Below are 20,510 nucleotides of genomic sequence, written 5' to 3' on the forward strand. Positions count from 1 at the left end.
ATAAAATCGTCTGCCAAATTCATTAATGCACATGTAAAAGTGTTGCATTTTAAATGAGCAGCAAACAGGATGCAGAATTTGAGCCATTCAAATTTGATAGTAAGGAAGTAGAACTACAATGAATTAAATTTTGAAGAAACTCATTAAGTTGTCATTTTTTGAAAAAAAAAGTATTAAAAGTCTATCTGTCTATCTGTCTATATATATATCCATCTATGTAGCTGTCTATCTAGCTGTCCATGGGTAGATGTCACCTAAATATGTATTTAGTTTATATATTTCATTATATTTGTGCACCAAGATGGAAGAACACTTAATTTCCTAGAATGCATTTCTAGTTTAGATTTTTTTAAAAATTGCAATTCAGTAAATCAATCTTCCTGTAATTTCATTTCAACTTCTGTGTCATAGCCTAATGAATTAAAATTCACCCTCATGAATTGAAAGTGAAATACTAGTGAATTTTGCACTGTCTCTTGAAGCACAAATCATTGTGATACTGGCAGCAGTGAATCATCTTGTTGAAGCCGTCCAGATGAAGCGATGAGCTAATACTGTGTGGAGGAGATACAGACTCAACAATAACAGATAAAAGAGAAATAATACAACAATACAGAATAAAAAGAGAGTTTAATATGAAGGAATTAAAAGTTTGTGGGGACACATCATCATCACCGAGTCATTCTTCACATCCTAGGGCTCTTTTTACCATTTAATCTGTATTTCTCTGACTCACTTCATTGAGAAAGAGAAAAGTCTTGAGCATCTGTACTGTATGTAGTGACGTCTTCATCATCTGCTCTCTCTCATTCACACATATTTTAAGGACTCCAGTCACTTAGAAAGCAGAACAGACGGCGAGACAATGAGATCATCGTAACAGCCCACAGATGTAGAAATAGAGGATTGCAAAAGTATTAATCTGTTAGAGAGACAGTCTGCATGTTAGATTCTTGACTAAGCTGTCCCTCTGGCATATCTCGAGTCGGATTTCCCGATTAACCAGCTACAATGATATTATGGTGTGAAACTCATTGTATTTTCGGCCGTTGTGCTGCTTGTATTAGCCCTTAATGGCAACAGATAAACAAACAGCGTAAATACGGTTCAACGAGAATGGTTTTCCCTGCTGAGCCTCTTCATCTGGCTTCATTCCCATCAGACACCTGCACCTGAGCACCAATCTCACCCTGTTTATCACTCTGTTTATAAGAGCATTAGGGCCGCCAGGAATCAAGATGGCTTTTCAGTAAACACAATTTTCTCCTGAAGATCTCAGCTTCATTCACTCAACATTTATTGGTGGCAGGCTGTAGCTCCAACAGGTCTGAGCTGGATTTATTTACAGGCTTTGTAGAAGAATCACCCATAATTGTTGTGCTTTGTAGGTGCTTGATGTTGCAGTGATGCCAGATGCCTTCAAATGCCACCAATATTTCTGGACAGTGTCATCAATAACTTTTCAATTTACTGGCAAAGCCATTGTTTTTCAATGCACTGGTGCATTTTTGAGATTTTGGGCTATTTTGCGCCTGTAGATTTCAATTACAATACTTGTCTTTAAAGGCGTTTTTCTCTAAATTAGTTTCTTTCTCCTTTTCAGCAACACTTACATACACCAAATTTTACAGTTTTATTCCTGTCTATATTCTGAAGATTTTTACAGAGAGATTTGTTCATATAATATTCCTCTGATTTTATTATTGCACTTTATCTGTTTACATCAGTAGATTTTAATTATAATACATATCTTCGAAGACGGTTTTCTCAAAATTAGTTTTATCTCCACTTCAGTAACACTCACATACACCAAATTTTACAGTTTTATTCCTATCTATATTCTGAAGGGTTTTATAGAGCAGTTTCTTCATATATAATTTGCCTGATTTATTATTACACTTTATATATTTGTGTCTGTAGATTTCAATTACAACACATATCTTTAAAGGCAGTTTTCTCAAAATGAGTTTATTCCTCCATTCCAGTAACACTTACATACACCAAATTCTACAGTTTTATTCCTGTCTATATTCTGAAGGTTTTTATAGAGGGGTTTGTTGATATATCATTCACCTGATTTATTATTGCACTTTACGTCAGTATATATTTACGTCTGTATTTCAATTACAATACATATCTTTAAAGAGTTTCTTTCTCCACTTCAGTAACACTTCTGTACATGAAACATAGCAGTTTTATTCCTGTCTATATTCTGAAGGTTTTTATAGAGGGGTTTGTTCAAGTAACATTTATACTGATTTATATAACTTTTTATTCCTAAAAAAAAATGCATTTTTTGTTTTTTTCTGCCTGTTGACAGTATTTTCTGATTTCTGGAGTAATAAAAAGAGAAATCCAAAATCCCTTCTGTAAAAACATTTAATATGTCAACAAAATCAAACAAGATTTTAGAACCTGAATGTTCAGATTTCTCATTGCATTATTCTCATTTTTGGTTGCAATATTCCTTTAATATTGCTGAACCATCACATGCTTTTAAAATCCAATGTTTAGCTGCAGTACTTTCTGATGCTGATGTGTTAAATATCAGCAGTCGTAGAGTCAGTCGGAAATGATGCTGAAGTTGATAGATAACATGTTTTTGGGCTCCTCAGTGCTCCTTCACCCCCAGGTGAGTCTGCCCTTTCCTGAAACCAGCTGAAGATCTTTTATGCATTAGCTTTTTAATTTGATGATCTGCATTAATCAGGGTTGTTCTGTCAGCTGGAGTGGCGTCAGGGGGACATGACCATGACCAAACGCTCCTCAGAGCTCATGAACGAGTCGTAGATCTGTTGATTGAACTACACCATCATAATGGAACAGTTTCATTTCTGTAAACAACATCTGTCTTTTCCTGTAATATTCTTATTGTAAAATATTAGCTGGATTAGACTTTTTTTCAGCTTTCCTGAAGAGGAAAACTGCTGCGTCAAGGACGTTCAATGTGGTAACATCACAGCAGGGAAATCTGTTACTTTGTAGCATTTTTGAATAAAATAAATTGAAACCTGAAGACTTTATCAAAGGATTAACAGCTTAGCAATTTTATTTTTCAATTTTATTTTGCACACAATGTAATTATTTTTCATGCATAAGAAACACTATATAAATTCTAAGCTATTGGATAAGCATTGGATAATATATAAATATAATAATAATAAAAATATTTAAAATGTAAATAATATATTTTATACAAATATTAATTTATTTAAATATATTTATTAACTTTAAATGTATTAATTTAATTAATATCACTTACATTTGATAAAAATACTTGGACAGCACAAAAGACTGAATGAGATATACAATTACATTTCTTGGATGCTTTTTAAATATAAATATGTGTAAAAGTCTCTAGACGGGCCATGTGTGTAGAATGCATGGAGAAAATAAGGAAGGAAATAAAGTTTTAAAAATAATATTTTTATTCACCACATGCAACTTAAAAACATCATCACTTACATAATTTAATTGAAAATTTGTATCATCCCTGCTTATACAATAAAGCATCAGCATTCAGTTATTGCTCTAGTTATGACCCATAATCGGTCTACAAACTCATATGCTGAGCTTTATATATGACATTTACTGCTTCTGAGAGAATTTATAGAAAATACACACAATGCCAAGAAACAGGTGTGTAAAAATGATTCACTTTAACAGAGGAGAACTGAGGGAATGCAGAGACAAAACGGAGAAATGACGCAGTATTTCTGCTGTGCTGTTTTATAATTCATATGTTGCATCTTCAGATTTGCGATCATTCAGAACTCTCTAGACACATATTTTGTTAAATAAGGATTTGAGCATATGGTGAATGACAGTACAGATTATTTTTTAACATTTTTACCCAGTGCATGACTGAAGCCATCTGCTCAGTGTTTCTCTCTTTTAATTTACTTGAATGATAGTTTATAGTGTTTCAGCAGATCTGGAGAACTCACGAGACTGTGTGTGTGTGTGTGTACCTACTTAACCATATTTTGGGGACAAATTTGTACCCAAAAGTGAGTTTGAGGTCTTTAGTTCAGCTTCTCTTAAATAACTCAGTCCTTGTATTTTTCTAAATTATTTTTCATGTATCTTTGTGGAATAATTGTGATTCATCTGGGAGCAAACTGGAGGATTTCAGGACAAACTGAAAAAGCACTTGGTGAGGTCAGTGTGTGTTTCTTTCCATGCTGAAGGGAATGATGTGAGCTGCTTTAATGTGCTGAGATTGGGCCGTTTTGATTCTTGAGTTCAGAACTAGATGTGTTCGTGATTGTTGTTAATGATTTACAAAAAGCTCAATCATTAATGAAGCATCTAATAATGGTGTATGAATATATTGAGTGGATTTTGATGTTTGCATATTGTTTATAGTGTTTCTGAATCTGTAGTGTGGAATTACTTCTGAAATCAGAATTATTGTCATAGTAAAGGCTGTTGGTGAAGCTTAGTGATTTCATAAGTATATTTGTCTTATTTTAAAATTAGTTGCTTACTTTCCTTTTCTGAAAGTAGTTTAGTGGCATTTTTCATGATTGCGGTATACTTTTGTACCCCATTACAGTTTTTGTTTGTTTGTATGTACATTATTTATTTATTTTTATGTATTTATTATTTTTATTTATTTATTTAGCATTAGAGAGGCACATTCAATTATTTTTATTATTTATTTGAGAACTGGTATATTAGACAAATGTTGTTGTTGTTGTTATTATTTAACATAATAATACCTATAACATGTGCACCAATAATGCGATTTTTTTCCAATAATCAGCAGGTTGGAGATATTCCATAAATAACATTTGACCAAAATGCTTGTATTGAAATATTTTGCATTCTACCTATGATAAAACTGCACTAAAAGTTAAGTTTTGTGAAGGAGGACCACAGGTAGGAAGCCTTTGAGCTGTGTTTATGATCAATGCACATAACAGTGTCTGTAAAATATGTATTTTAGGCATAGGAGGAGGGTGAACCAACTCCAGGGTAAGGCTAAAAGTAGCTTAATGTAACTACAAACATCATAAACCCGGCTTTTTAGGCAAGTACCAGATATGGGTGTCATGGCTAAAAACATTTTTATTTTAATTGGACTGAATTTGTATTTAACGTGATCACAGTTTAATAAAAAATTTAGCAAGTTGCTAATTATAACATTTTTATTTCCACGCTTATTCAAACTCGAAAAGCGAAAGTAAAGAATATTGTGACTAACTTCGCAAGTTTAAGCACTCTCAAAAAAAAAAATCATTATAATCAATGAAGATGTCTACACTGTGAAATTAATCTCTTACGTTGTACGCACATCTGCACTTTGTTGTTTAGTCAGCAAGCGCACGCTCTGAACAAAACGGTGTTTCAGCGATGACTCATCTGAACGCCTCTGATTGGCCATTGCATTCATAAACTCAACAGCATCGTGTGTGATTGGTTACAATGCGCAACGCAGAGAAATAGAAATATGGTGCAAAATGAGCTGATCTCAATTTAATGCCACAATTGACACTTTCCGTTCATTTTCCCTTTGTTTGCAAAAGACGTAATAGATTTAATTTAATTGTGCAAGGGCATTTTGGTCCGTTTTGGTGGCATTTTTGCGTGGTCAGGGGAAAGCCACATGCTCTGCCTTCTAGCTATGGAAATGGCATATTTTGAGTTTTGATGGTACTTTGGGCTGTTTTTGACTGGCATGGGCTAGGTTTGTCACGCTGACCTGGCAAAGCCTAGTGTTTATGTAAATCTGTCATTCGTGTTATGCGCCAAATCGTGGAACGGAGGGACCAGCGCTATATTTTTTTGACATTTTCTTAACCTTCCACTCCCATTGGGTCCCACTGGATCCCGATCCCAATCAGCATCAGAATCAGAAGAGCTTTATTACCAAGTATGTTTACACACACAAGGAATTTGACTTGACGACAGGAGCTTACAGTGTAGAAGAAAGTACAAACATAGTGCAGACATACATGATAGTGCAGACATACATAGGGATAACACAGTAGGGATGTAATATAACACTAATATAATAAAAAAAAGAAAAATTGAATAATGTACTATATACAGAAATAGAAGTATAGGAACAAAAGTAATTGTTTAGATAAATGTGCAGATATGTTATTTACAAAGTGTGCAGTTTAATATCAGATAACTACATAACTATGTTAGTTGTGATGGACGATGTATAATTATGAAAGATTAATTGTTCAGACTGAATATAGCTTGTGGGAAAAAACTGTTCTTGTGCCTGACTGTTCTGGTGGTCAGTGCTCTGTAGCGCCGACCAGAAGGCAACAGTTCGAAGAGAGAGTGGGCTGGGTGTGAGGGGTCCAAGGTGATTTTTTTAGCCCTTTTCCTCACTCTGGAGATGTAAAGATCTTGGAGGCTGGGCAGAGGGACACCAATAATCCTCTCAGCAGTCCTGACTGTCCGTTGTAGTCTCTTGATGTCTGATTTTATAAAAAAAGTAAAAAAAATGTTTTATTCCAAACAAAGCTTAACTGAAACATTAAAATAGCATTTTGTATCATTTATGTTTTAGAATCGCATGCACTGATAAATCAAAGTAAATGGAGTCCGTTTTGATTTCATGTTAATTTGCGTTATTGTAGCACAGCCGTGAGTTTCTGCTGTTCACTCGCTCGTTTGCTGATCAAACTCATCAAAACTCATTAGCGTTTTTGACACGCCAAAGAAAATATCGACTCCTCAGGAAAAACATTAAGCACATTTCAGGTCCAATCACAGCTGGAGATGTGACGAGGCTGCTGGTGATCGCATGAAAGAGATGTGCGAAGCAGTTGCAACAATGTGATAAATAATTGAGCGCCATTAAATTCAAAGCGCTGTGTAGAAACGATGCATCGATTAAACCGGTGTAGTTATCCAGGGCTTCTTTAAGTCCAACTAGCCATTCAGATAACCCACTAACCTAGTGTATTTCAGTAGCTGTGGACACCCCTGCTATAGATAATTCATACTAAACGGTCATATGTGCGGTTCTTGAAACGTTCTCTGGAGACTCTCGTCCAGGAATCACGGTGTTGAATGATGTTTCTGCGCTGAAACTCATCTGCGTTCATCACGTCCGGCTCAGAGCAGAGAGAGTGATTCATAAAAGCACATGAACGCACTGGAATCTGTGGGTAATTGATGATGGAAAAGACTTCTTTAAATAAACCGAGAGCTTCATCCATCCTGTTCCATCGCTGGGGTTTTATGCGCTCCATCTCTCATGCCGTGGCCTTTTTTTAGTCGCGTAATGACAAGCGAGAGTAATTTGAGATTAAATCTTCCCTTTGACACTGTAAATGAAGTGAATACTGTAGTACAGACAAACCCTGGGGTGTTTGGAGCTGCTGTGTGTAGAACATGTAACATGAAGTCTTTTCTGCTCACCAAGGCTGCGTTTATTTGATCAAAAAATACAGTAAAAATTGTGAAATATTTTTAATATATAAAACAGCTATTCTCTATGTGAATATCTGTTAAACTGTAATTTATTTCTGTGATAAAAACGCTGTATTTTCAGCATCATTACTCCAGTCTTCAGTGTCACATGATCTTCAGAAATCATTCTAATATGCTGATTTGCTGTTCAAGAAACATTTCTGTTTATTATTAATGTTGAAAACAGTTGTGCTGAACAATATTTTTGAGGAAACCGTGATACACTACCATTCATAAGTTTGGGGTAGAAAAAGGAGAAATTAATAGTTTTATTCATCAAGGATGCATTACATTGATCAAAAGTGACAGTAAAGACATTTATAATGTTGCTGTTCTTTTGAACTTTCTATTCCTCAAATAAACATCAAAAAATATATCCTTTATTTCTACAAACATTTTAAGCAGCAACAATTTTTATATTCTTATTATTATCAAAACTGATAATAAGAAACATTATTAATAATTAAGCACCAATAATAATTGATAATAAATGATCACTAAAGTACATAATAATAATAATATTAATAATCATCTAATAAAAAATGGCAGTAAAGACATTTATAATGTTACAAAAAAATTTTTTTTAAATTTTTTTTATTTTATTTTTCATCAAAGATTCCTGGGAAAAATGTATCACAGGTTCTACAAAAATATCAAGCAGCAAAAACTCTTTTCAACATTGATAATAATAAGAAACATTATTAATAATTGAGCATTGATAATTTAGCAGCAAAGCAGCATATTATACTGATTTCTGAAGATCATGTGACACTGAAGACTGGAGTAATGATGCTGAAAATACAGCTTTGATCACAGAAATAAATTACGGTTTAACAGATATTCACACAGAAAACAGCTGTTTTAAATTGTAATAATATTTTACAATTTTTACTGTGCTTTTGATCAAATAAATGCAGCCCTGTTGAGCAGAAGAGACTGCATTGTATATTCGAGTACCATAGTTATTTTGACATTTGTTTAGCATTCTTTTAAATACCTAGATGCACCATTTCCACTTCTGGAGCAGAAAATATGTGTAAAAATCCCACAGGCGTTTACATTTATGCTGTTAGTAGATGTTTTTATCCAAAGACAGGAAGAAACACCATATGTTGGTGATGTTTTACAAAGACAAACACTGCTTTTATGTTCGTCAGAGAATGTAAACATCTAATATTCTGTGTGAAAACTCCTCTTTAGTCCAAACATTTTAATGGTAGAGCAGCCAGTTGGCATGACAACGTTTTTTCTTCTTATCTTTCTCTGAGTAATGCAACACGAATTATCCAAGTGCAAAAAAGAGAGGAGAGCTTTGTAAATTAGTCTCTTTCATTTTGATGTTACACTCTCGCTGTTACAGGCTCTGCTGCAATACGTGATTCTCTCCATTCTCAAAGAGCTGCTTCATGTTTTTAAAAACTGCTGCTGCTTCCAGCACTTCAGTTTAGGATGTACACGAATGAACTGCTCGTAGTGCAAAGTCTGTTTAGTTAAAGGTGCTAATGAATAAGCGACAGAATCACATGGGTTATGTTATAGCTCAGTGACTGTAATGCACTTTAATGCTTGTTTTCTCTAGCAGTGCTTTTGCATGTTGGTTTTAAACATCTACTGTCTTAAATTTGAATCATTTCTGAATTTGGTCCTCCAAACTAATATTCGGTGTTATGTTTTTGTGATTTCTAGCAGAATAAAAGACATTCGACACTGGTATTAATGTAAATGAATGTTAACAGTTTTACATTCATGCATTTGGCAAATGCTTTTATCTAAAGAAATTTACATTGCATTATATACACGTTATTAACCCATGCATTTTCTGGGAATCAAACCCACAACCTTGGTGTTGAAATTAATGTGAATGTGTTGCAGCTGAACGTGTTATATAGAATACAAAAATTAATTCTAACTACGTTTTGCATTCACTGAAATTAATATCATGTTTTCACTAAGTTGTTCTTTTGTAATATGCATTATGTATTTTCTGAGAATTTGTATTTTTATTTTAGTGCACAAAGTTGCTTTACTGTAAGGATCACTGAAACTGAGTGCATGGATATTTGCATGGATTCGGCTTTTCTTACTGGTCATTTTAATCTTATTTAATTAAACACCAAATTAATTTTATGCATTCTGTCTGGATTACATCTGTTTAAACTAATGTTTGTGTATGTATGAATGCATGGATGCATTGTGTATATATATATGTTTAACCCTATAAAGCTACTGGATCGTATTTGATGCACACATTTCTAAGGCTCTAAATAATCAAACTTTGCTGTTAAACCTGTTTCACACTCGATCTCCTGCATGCATTCTGTCGTCTGATTGATCGTTTAGAGTTTTTTTATCCAGTCAAAGCTCTTTTAGTGTAACTGTACAAACGTCCAGCTTCAGCTGGAGCTTCAGGTGTCAAATCTTGACTGGTTTTTATCAAGTAAAGGTCAGAATAACTGCAGTAATATCTCCAGATGAACACTTACTGGACTGAAGCAGCTCAGCTTTACTTGATTCTCCATCAATCATGTTTTAGAGTCTCAAATCTGATCCTCAGGATCTTTTGAGGAGCGTTTGTTTCCAGAAGCTTTACTTTCACTGTTCCTCAGCGGAGGAATGATCTTCACAAGCCTCCAGAACATCTCACATCTTCTGAGGAGCCTTTATTTATTCAGCTCTCAATCACTGCATTATATGTTTATATGACATATATTATATGTCAAAAGAAGGTACAGCAGATGTGTATAGAGCGACCGCTGATATTTATAGCATTTTATGTCAGTATCTGCTGTAGTGTTATAAAGATCTCACTGATTCACATTACAAGCATCAGAATTTCATCATATAAATATCAGCATCTGCACCACATTCAGATTTTTGCTGAGTTTGAGTCTGAATAAAATTGAGCTGTTTTTACTTCATATTCTCACTGCAGACTATATGAGCCATAAAAGCCTGATGCATCAAACAAAAACAAAAAAACACATGCAAAGAGATTATTTTTAATTATTTTGTCTAAAGCTTCAATAAACCGTTCCATTTAAAAATGCAAGACTGTATTTCATATATCAGGCTTTACAGGGTTAAAGCATCTTGGTTTCGTCCAAGGTTATTTCTTCATCTACTTAAACATCTTAAGCAGTTTTTCTCATTGTCTCCTTTGAATTGATCATTAAGTGTTTGTCAGCTATTCTTTCTAAACAATGGCTATGCTTCGAAACAATGTGTATTATAAAAAGAAATGTATTTGAGCCAAATAACCCGTTCGAATGAAGCTATATATTGTTTTCTCACAATAATAGAACCATTCCCTTTATAAAAATGTGTTTGGCTGCTGTCCTTGGTGCTGAACGTCGCCTTCATAAACGATCCGCTTCACACGAACTGAGGACGAACCAGAGGCTTTTTCAGATACAGCAGTTACAGTCAGGGTGAAACGAGAGACCTCTTACGCAGACAAATTCAAATAAATGTCATTCTTCATTCAGAGAAAGTGTGTGTGGTGTAGATGAGAGTGCGAGCAGTGCTGCATTGAAGAGCTGCTGGAATGTAATTGGGATGCTGCAGTGCACTCTGGGTAAAGGACGCTTGCAGCTCCAGCCGTGAGTCACGTATGGAAATCATGCCATGACTAAAGAGGCGCCTGGTTTTGTCAATGAAACTCCTCGCTGCTCGACAGACTGATTTCTCTCTTCCCGGAGCAGACGCTGACACAGGCACTCATCACACATGACCTTATATCAGATCCGCTGCTCTCGAGTTTTTAATAAGCACTGATGGCACGAGCTGAACCACACATTTTTACTTCTCTAAAGGCTGAACTCTCTCTCTTGATCATGTTGTCTGATTTGATGGGGGTTTTCACCCTGTAACTTCCAACCTCAAAATGTTTTAAATGTGACTGGGATTGCACAAAGTGCTGAAAATCGTGGGTTATTAGTGTTTATTTATCAATTAATTAATTAATTAATGTTTGTTTGTTTATCTATCTGTCTATCTAGTTTACAGTGATACTAGTGGAATATTTTCATGTATGTGTATATATATATACTGTATATACACTCATATTCTCACACTCACATTTTTTATATTTTATGGGATTGCACAAAATGTTGAAAAAGAAAATCATGGATTATTGGTGTATATATTTATTTATTTAACCAGTTTGTATAATTTATGTACTATCCGGTGATACTACTGCAATGTCTTTTATTTTGTATTAATATATTTTATTGTATTTTATATTTTTACTATAATGCATTTTAATGGGATTGCACAAAATGTTGAAAGAGAAAATCATAGTTTTTTTTTTTTAAACCAGTTATTATAAGTGGCACTATCCAGTGATACTACTGGAATGCATTTTATTATTATTATTATTATTATTATTATTATTATCATCATAATGTTATGGTATTTGATTTTAATTATAAAATATTTATATATTTTTATTTTAACTATTTATTTTTAACAAATTATTATGAATGATACTATCCAGTTGTGTGTGTGTGTGTGTACTCAAATGCGTTTTCAGAAGGCCAAAATAGCATGTTTTTCTTCGCCTTTAGCATCTGCAGTAGACATTGACACATTCCCCACTATCCTAACAGATAAAGAGGTGAAGCTCTTCTTAGGCTGATGATGCTGATAACCCCTCTGGTTCTGTGCTGTTTTTATCAGACTGCTGCTTTAAGCTGATGTTGTAGTGAGCTGTGCTGCTCAGAATCATTTCCACCTCTGCGGCAGACCAAAGACAAGCAGAAACCCCTGCTTCCTCCAGCACTTTGCCCTTCTCTCTCAATCAGACAGGAGCTGACACACGTCTGCGCATCAGATGCACATGTCTCACATGCGTTTCTCCGTTTGCAGAACACGTTGGCCATCGCCTCCATACATTTCCCGCTGGCTGGCCCCCGGTCTGGGGAGAACTGCACCTGTAAGCTGCAGCTGATCGTCTTCCGCAATGGAAAACTCTTTCCGTGCACGGGGAATTCGTCAAATCTTGCGGACGATGGCAAGCGCAGAAGCGTTTCGACACCAGTTGCGTTCACCAAATTAGGTAAGAAATGCAGTAACTCTTGTTGAGGATGTTTCTCCATCAGCTCAGCTATGAGCCTGACTCACTCCACAAGGACTGAACCTGTCATAAGTGTACTGTACGCGGTGAAAGCCTCAGGTAAATGAGTAATTAGCGAGGGCACTTGTTCGCCCCCTTCATTCTTCATGGCGAAGCGGAGCGCGGCGCTTTTACGCGCAGCTCTCAACGAGCGGCAGCGGCGTGTACATGACTCCATCGGTCTCCGCTCGGACTCATGCTCGGGATATGTGGGATTTCGCCGCCTGAGAGTGATTTGGTGTGGATTTTGAGAGCGCAATGCCATCCGATCGTCCCTAGTGGCGCCGAGCGCGCGAGCTCACAGCCGCCGAATGTTCGCCGACGAGTGGGACTCCATCGACTGGGAGGTCAGTCCGGTGCACCACAGCGGTTTATGCATCGAAACCTGAATGCTTCTGTTGTGCACGGTTGAGCGAAATATTCATCGTGCGGGATGCGCGAGCGATGCACGAAAAATCAAAGTGTTTCTCGCATAATAGAGCTGGATTCAATTGAATTTGAGATGTTATATCATCGATTCTGGTCGTGCGTGTGGACCTGAGTGGTTTTCCACAGTGAATGGAAGTGCTGATGTTCTCGTGATGCTTTGAACTTCACGCGTTAAAGGAGGTGAAAAAAACGTTGCATCGCACTGATCTGATCTGGGATTCCAGCATCTATCAAACATGCATCATATCTTGTGATGTGATTAGGTCATATTTGTGACCCTGGAGCACAAAAGCAGTGTTAAGTCGCTGGGAGCTGATGCAGCCACCACACCCGCAGTCCGCAGTGTCTGAGGAAAAGGGGCTTTCAAACCGTTTGCGAAGCGCATTTATGAACGCGCGTGCCGTGCTAAACTGGCGCCGCTGGGATTGGGTTTGTGAACCTGTTGCTCGGTTTCATCAGAGCTGCTCTAGAGCTGCAGATGTTGCCGTGTAGATCGCTGCTCTCCAGCGTCTGTTCTCCATCAGCACAGTCAATGCTGTCACTTTAAAGTGACTGTAATCTTGTTAAATTGTTATATTTTTTATTTTTATTTTTTACCCTTTTTCATAGTTGATGCAAATCAAATTCAGTCACTGCTGAATTGCACTGATCTGATCTGGGATTCCAGCATCTATCAAACATGCATCATATCTTGTGATGTGATTAGGTCATATTTGTGACCCTGGAGCACAAAAGCAGTGTTAAGTCGCTGGGGTATATTTGTAGCAATAGCCAACAATACATTGTATGGGTCAAAATTATAAAAAAAATTTTATGCCAAAAATCATTAGGATGTTACGTAAAGATCATGTTCCATGAAGATATTTTGTACATTTCCTACTGTAAATATATCAAAACTTAATTTTTGATTAGTAATATGCATTGCTAAGAACTTCATTTGAACAACTTTAAAGATGATTTTCTCAATATTTAGATTTTGTTGCACCCTCAGATTCCAGATTTTCAAATAGTTGTATCTCAGCCAAATATTGTCCTATCCTAACAAACCATACATCAATATTCAGATTTACACTTAAGACTGGTTTTGTGGTCCAGGATCAGATATGTATTTATAGGTTCTGTAATTTACTGTACTTTACCTGATTTTCCAGATTGAAGTCTTTACAATCAGTCTATTACATGCAACCGTGTTTGTTTCTGACCTGACGCTTTTTGTTGCTTGCTTTCTTGTTTGCATGCATGCTTTCTTTGTTGCTTTCTTGCTTTTTCACAATATTCCTGCAGTTTCATACTATAATTTAGTTTCTGAACCTGCTGCTCTTCTCCCAGATGTATTTTTAGTGTGGATCAACAGTAGTTTTGTCATATTCTCCACAAAACTGGCTAAAATGTAATTGCAAACCTTTTTGTGCTTTTTGCATAAATTGATTCAAACCAAATCTGGTTTCTGTAATAGTAGTTTTTGCAATGTTCAGACTTGCATTTATATACCTAGCAAACAGTTGATGCATTATCACACATATATAGTGAGAAAATACTGTTAATATTTGGTTATTTTCAGATTATGTGATCATATTATCAGATCATTAATTTTCTAAGCCCACATTCTCAAAATCCAAACAAGCCTTTATTAATCAAACTAGTTAAAGACTAATCATCTGATTAAATATGTTAAGCTGATTTAATTACTTTAAAATTAAGGTGTCATAAATGCATTTTCCCAGAAATTAAAAGTGTACAAATAATTTCATTTAAATTAAATATTAAAATATGAATCTAGATGCATTAAAATACAAAGTAAAAATTAAAAAATGATATGTGCACAAATGTAATTGAAGTATTGTATGCATTATAGTATGACTATAAACATGAAAATACAAAGTTGTAAATGAAAAATATATGTGCACAAATAATATCGTTTGAACAATTTTTAAATATTAAAATCTGAATCTAGAAACATGAAAATACAAATTTGCAAATAAAAAAATATTTAAAAATTAGTGCAGAAATAATATAATTTTAATATTTTTTACATATTAAAATGAATCTAGAAACATGAAAATACAAAGTTGAAATTGACAATATTAAAAATTAAATAAATGTCATTTAAATCATTTTTAAACATTAAACCCAAGTTGTAAACACACTCTTATCCACCGATGCTGCATCACTTTACACAGAAGTAAAGCAGCATCAGAGCCGCCTCTGATACATGTTTTATTCCTCCTTTTACTCTGCGATGGGTCTTTAAACACAGAATTTGAAGCAGCTTTAACTGACTCGGACTAAATACAAAGTTAATAAATTGAGGAAGAATTAGTCTTATTTTGATCAGGATGGGCAGGATATTTCCGTATCTGAGCTTGTAAACGTGCTCGAGGTCACTGTAGCTTAGATGCATGTCTACTGTCACAGATCTCAACATCCAGCTCTGACATTTGGAAGGTAAACAATTGAAAGAGGTCACGACATCAGCCCTTTGCAATGCAGCCGTTTTCTGTCCGTCTGCTTGAACGGAGACCGATGCGGTGATGAGAGGACAGCAGCTTGTCTGGATTCTGCTGATGTCTTGAAGGAGAAGCTGATGTGAAGTTGTTTAATGCACATTCAGCTGTCGTTCACCTTGACGCCACTCCCACCGGTCAGCCGTTAGACACCTGCTCCCCGTGGCGCGCTGATAGCACATTCCTACTTCTTCATTGCGTTATGTGCGTGACAGAGCAGGCAGAGAACGCAGCCTGTTTCCAGAAGCCAGTCATTTGTGCTTGTGTTTTATCTGAATTACTTGGCATGCAGTTTTGAGTGTTCTTAACGCAGCCTAGAAGACGTGAAATTTCATCTGGCCTGCTGAGACTTATATAGACTTATATGTCTTTGCATAACAGTAAAAGCCTAATGCAATGTTTCCTCCAGAAAGCTGTAGAAGAAGCTATGTTTATTTACTCAAATAAAATGGTGTGATTGCTGTGCATGAGTCAAAATTAAAAATGATTTGGATGGTGATTTTCACAATATGCATCGCATCAAAGCAGCTTTACAGAAAATAATGATGTTAATGTTTATAATATCTTAATATTTTTTTAGATTACAGCTGTGCAATAATATAGTTGAGATTTTGCAATGATTTAAACAATCAAGCAATTGAAATGTATCGCTCCATAATGTATTTGTGTGTGTGTGTATATATAACAAAATACAAAAAATAGTTTGTATAGATTAAAATCTTTACATTTACATATTTACATATAGTTTAAATTTTTTGACAATATAATAATCAAGCAGTTGAGATTTTCTATATAGTACTTAATGTAAATGTTCTGTATGCATCCATGGAAGGTTGAATATACTTATAGAAGTTGTATAATTCGTTATGAATTATTATATCATTAATTATTTTGTTAACACTTTATTTAAAGCCTTTATATATGTATGTCTGTGTGTGTGTGTGTGTGTGTGTGTGTGTGTATGTGTGATGCATTATACAATTATTTTAATGCATTAATTATGCTTTGTAATGCACCTTATAATGCTTTGTATGATCTCATGAATAAAAGCTATAATACATTATAATACATATTTATTCATTGTTACACCTTTAAAATGTATAATGCATTAAAACACGACGAACTAACCTTCAAATATGATAATGCATTTTAACTTTGATTATAATTATTTATGAAAAGGTACAATGCATTAGAATGTACACAATGCATTACTTTTATAATGCATTATACATAAAGGCTGGAAGTATAGTATTACTATTAATTAAAGAGATTAATTTATATGAAATTTATATAAGGACCTGAGTAGTTAGAAATGCCCTCCTGTTCTGATATATCTGTGCTTTATTTATTTATTTATTTGTTGATTGAGGCTGTTTGTTGTGGCTTAATGAGCCATGAACTGTTTTTTTTCTTCTGCATGTTGCCTGAAATATCTCAGAACCTTTATTTTGGTCTGTGTTTCTTTGTAAGCTTAGTCACACAAAGACTGTTTGGTTTCTTCGCCCACAGACGGGAAGTCTTAAAACTGTGTTTATCACCAGGACTTTTCTTAAACGGCTTTTGGCACGTAAGTCGTGACCGGAAACGGTGCCATTTTTTGACATTTTTGAGTTGTTTTCTTTGGTGTTTAGTGAGAAAGTGTGATGTGATTGTGGTGGAAAATGCTTAAAGGAATAGTTTTTTTTTATATTAATATCCTCATCCTTAGACAATCAATAGGATGAGTTTGTTTCTTCATCAGGTTTGTAGAAATGTAGCATTGCATCAGTGTCTCAGCAATGGATGCTCTGCAGTGAATGGGTGCCGTCAGAATGAGAGTCCAAACAGCTGATAAAAACATCACAATAATCCACAAGTAACCCACAGCACTCCAGTCCATCAGTTAACATCTGGAGAAGACAAAAGCTGAAACAAATCCAGCATTAAGACGTTTTTAACTAAAATACCAGAGTTCATAATCCATAATAACTCTTCCTCCAGTGAAAAAGTCCATCTGCTGTTGTCTCTCACATCAAAATCCAGCCACATATTTGTTTAGAGCTGTTTAAACGCTGCTTGATCTGTGCAGATTTCTCTCCTGATTCACACCAGAACACTTTTTGACTGGAGGAAGTGTTATTATGGATTATGGACTCAATGGTATTTTAGTTAAAAGCGTCTTAATGCTGGATTTGTTTCAGCTTTTGTCTTCTCCAGATGTTAACTGATGGACTGGAGTGCTGTGGATTACTTGTGGATTATTGTGATGTTTTTATCAGCTCTCATTCTGACGGCACCCATTCACTGCAGAGCAAGTGATGCAATGCTACATTTCTCCAAACCTGATGAAGAAACAAACTCATCCACATCTTGCATGGCCTGAGGGTGAGCACTTTTTCATTTTTGGCTGAGCTATTCTTTTAATGCCTAAAATGATCTTCACAGGCGTCTGAGAGCAAGAAGCAGTGAAGTATGTTAGTTGATGTATTGGTGCATTATAACGCAGTACTGCATTACTGCACCATTATCTGTGGTGTGGCAGCGTTTCGGTTCCAGCAGGACAGATCCGACCCTCAGTCCTCCGGGAGGTTTATCTCGCTGGGTCACGTTGACCAGGACTAACTACCCATCCCAGCGGTGAAGACAAACATTGTGCAGAGCGAAAGCAGCTCCGTGGGTTCATGTTTAAAGCAGTTGCTGTGAGTTTTGTAGACGAATGAGTCACCGTTGAACATACTGCATGTTCAATTAGGAGCCTGAAAACATTCACCTCCAGAGACGGATTAACCCATGAGAGACCGACTTTTAAAGCACATTTAGTGAGTTTTCTTCTCACAGGTTGCTTGTGCTGGATTAATGTTCTCTGGGTGTTGCTACCGAATCACCTCTGATCCATTGACACGGAGTGAGACTGCAGAGAAGCACTTTCTGGCGTGTCCGATTCATGTTTAGAGTCAGTTTGAGTAATTCATTAGTAGTCTTATATACTATATATATATATATATATATATTTTCCGTGTACTGGAAGCTTGTGACACTATAACAAATTCCTTGTATGTGCAAACATACTTGGCAATAAAGCTCTTTCTGATAAAGCTCTTTCTGATTCTGATTTTCTTTTCTTTTCTTTTCTTTTTTTTTCTTAAATGTTCTTTTCTTTTCTTTTTTCCCTTATTCTATTCTATTCTATTCTATTCCGTTCTATTCTATAGATACTTTCTGGCATGTCCGTTCAATGTTTTTGGTCACTTTAAGTCATTAGTAGTTTGACTTCCTAAAAAGTGTCCTTTATTTTTATTTTATTTTATATTATTTAATGTTTTATTTTGTTTAATATTATTTTTTTTATATATATTTTCTGGCGTGTCCATTCAACATCGAGGGTCACTTTAAGTAGTTTGACCTAAAGATTCCTTTTATTTTATTTATTTATTTTATTATTTTTATTTATTTATTTATTTATTGTGTGTTTTATTTCGATTTTTCTGCATAAATGTTGCGAGACATATTGCCTTAGCAGGTTTGTTACTCTAATAGTAAGTACAGATTTTTTTTGCATTTATGTTTATGCATTTAGCAGATGCTTTTATCCAAAGCGACTTACAAAAGAGGAATAAAAGCAGTTCGTCACGGAGCCAACAATATTCATAATATACAGTTCCAGACTTATTTGACAACTAGTTTATGACCAGACTGGATTATTTAAAAAGTGTTTTTTCTTGTATTACTAAATGTGTTATTGCTTTATTATGATGGTTCTGAAAGCTTGGTTCTGTCCAGAAGTGGGGTTTATTGGTTTAAATGGGACAGAAAGCCTCTCATATCAGTTGTATATCACTGCGGACAGCTGTTTGCTAATAAATCCTGGTTAAATGCCGATCCCTCTGAATAATCAGTTCTGAATAAACTGCCTCCCATTCATTTGATGCATCGCCTGTTTCATTCTCTACCTAAAGAGCCCTTTATATTTATACATATATACGTTTCATTTGCGTTGTGTATTGGTTCGTTTGTGAATGCGTTTGGAGATCAGTCTGGTTTCTTCTCTCTGAGCCGGTCTCATTAAAACACATTCGCTGTATGAGGGTCGTTTCAGGACGAATCTCATCAAAGCCTGTTAAGAAGCGTCTCGGTTTGCTGATTTTGGCAAAGCCTTTAATTTATGCTGTTTTAAAGGAGAACAACAGCATTATATAACAGTAATGAGAATCATCATTCAGAATAATTACAACTAGGGAGGAAAACTAAAGTACAATGTTAAATAAAAGAAAAGGCTTAAGAGTCTTAAAGTTTAAGACTCTTAATTATTTGATTATTATTATAATTTTATTAAATTAAATTTATTTCTTATTTGCTTGTACATTTTTAATAATATTTTTTTCATTCATAAAAAACCTTTAATTATTACTATTTTATTTTGATTTTAAGGGTGAAACATTTTGTAAATTTATGCTCAAAAACTTGGTCTTAAAGGGTCTTTACGTTAAATTAAAGTTTAAATTTTGTTAGTTATTTTTATAGAATTTTATTTTTATTTACATATAATTTTTATATATTTGTATTTTTTATAATATTTGTTAAATTTCAATGAATGTTTTTATTTTAACTTTTCATTTCAATCATTAAATTTTAAATTATTATTATTATTATATTTCAAAGGTGAAAATTCTATTGATTTGTAAATAATTAGATATTTATTTATTTTTGCATTATAGTCCTTTAGGAGATCTTTACTCGCCCGCTAAACATCTCTTTCTGTCTCTGCAATGTTAGGTGAATTATTCTTTGAAGGAAGCGAACAGCTCCTGATCTTTCTAATGCTTTGCTTGCACACACAGATTAATGTCTGTTTGACTCCTCGTGTGCATTAGTGTGTGAGTGTGAGTGTGAGTGAGTGTGAGTGAGTGTGAGTGAGAGTGTGAGTGAGAGTGTGAGTGAGAGTGTGAGTGAGCGTGAGAGTGTGTGTGAGCGTGAGTGTGTGTGAGTGTGAGTGTGTGTGAGCGTGAGTGTGTGAGTGTGAGTGTGTGTGAGTGTGAGTGTGTGAG

General features: G+C 35.0%; 1 protein-coding gene across 1 annotated transcript in view; it reads left to right on the top strand.

Annotated features, from left to right (window-relative positions):
- The window catches only part of LOC107720869 (adhesion G protein-coupled receptor A3-like), a gene marked incomplete at its 5' end in the record, with an annotated part of 91,183 nt that overhangs the window by 39,078 nt on the left and 31,595 nt on the right, over positions 1-20,510 (top strand). Inside the window, one exon of the mRNA XM_016528702.1 lies at positions 12,307-12,496. Within this exon, the coding sequence (XP_016384188.1) occupies positions 12,307-12,496 (190 nt within the window). The remainder of the gene's footprint in view (positions 1-12,306; positions 12,497-20,510) is intronic.

This window comes from Sinocyclocheilus rhinocerous, unplaced genomic scaffold (assembly GCF_001515625.1).
Source record: "Sinocyclocheilus rhinocerous isolate Xijiao unplaced genomic scaffold, SAMN03320098_v1.1 scaffold5941, whole genome shotgun sequence".
NCBI lineage: Eukaryota > Metazoa > Chordata > Actinopteri > Cypriniformes > Cyprinidae > Sinocyclocheilus > Sinocyclocheilus rhinocerous.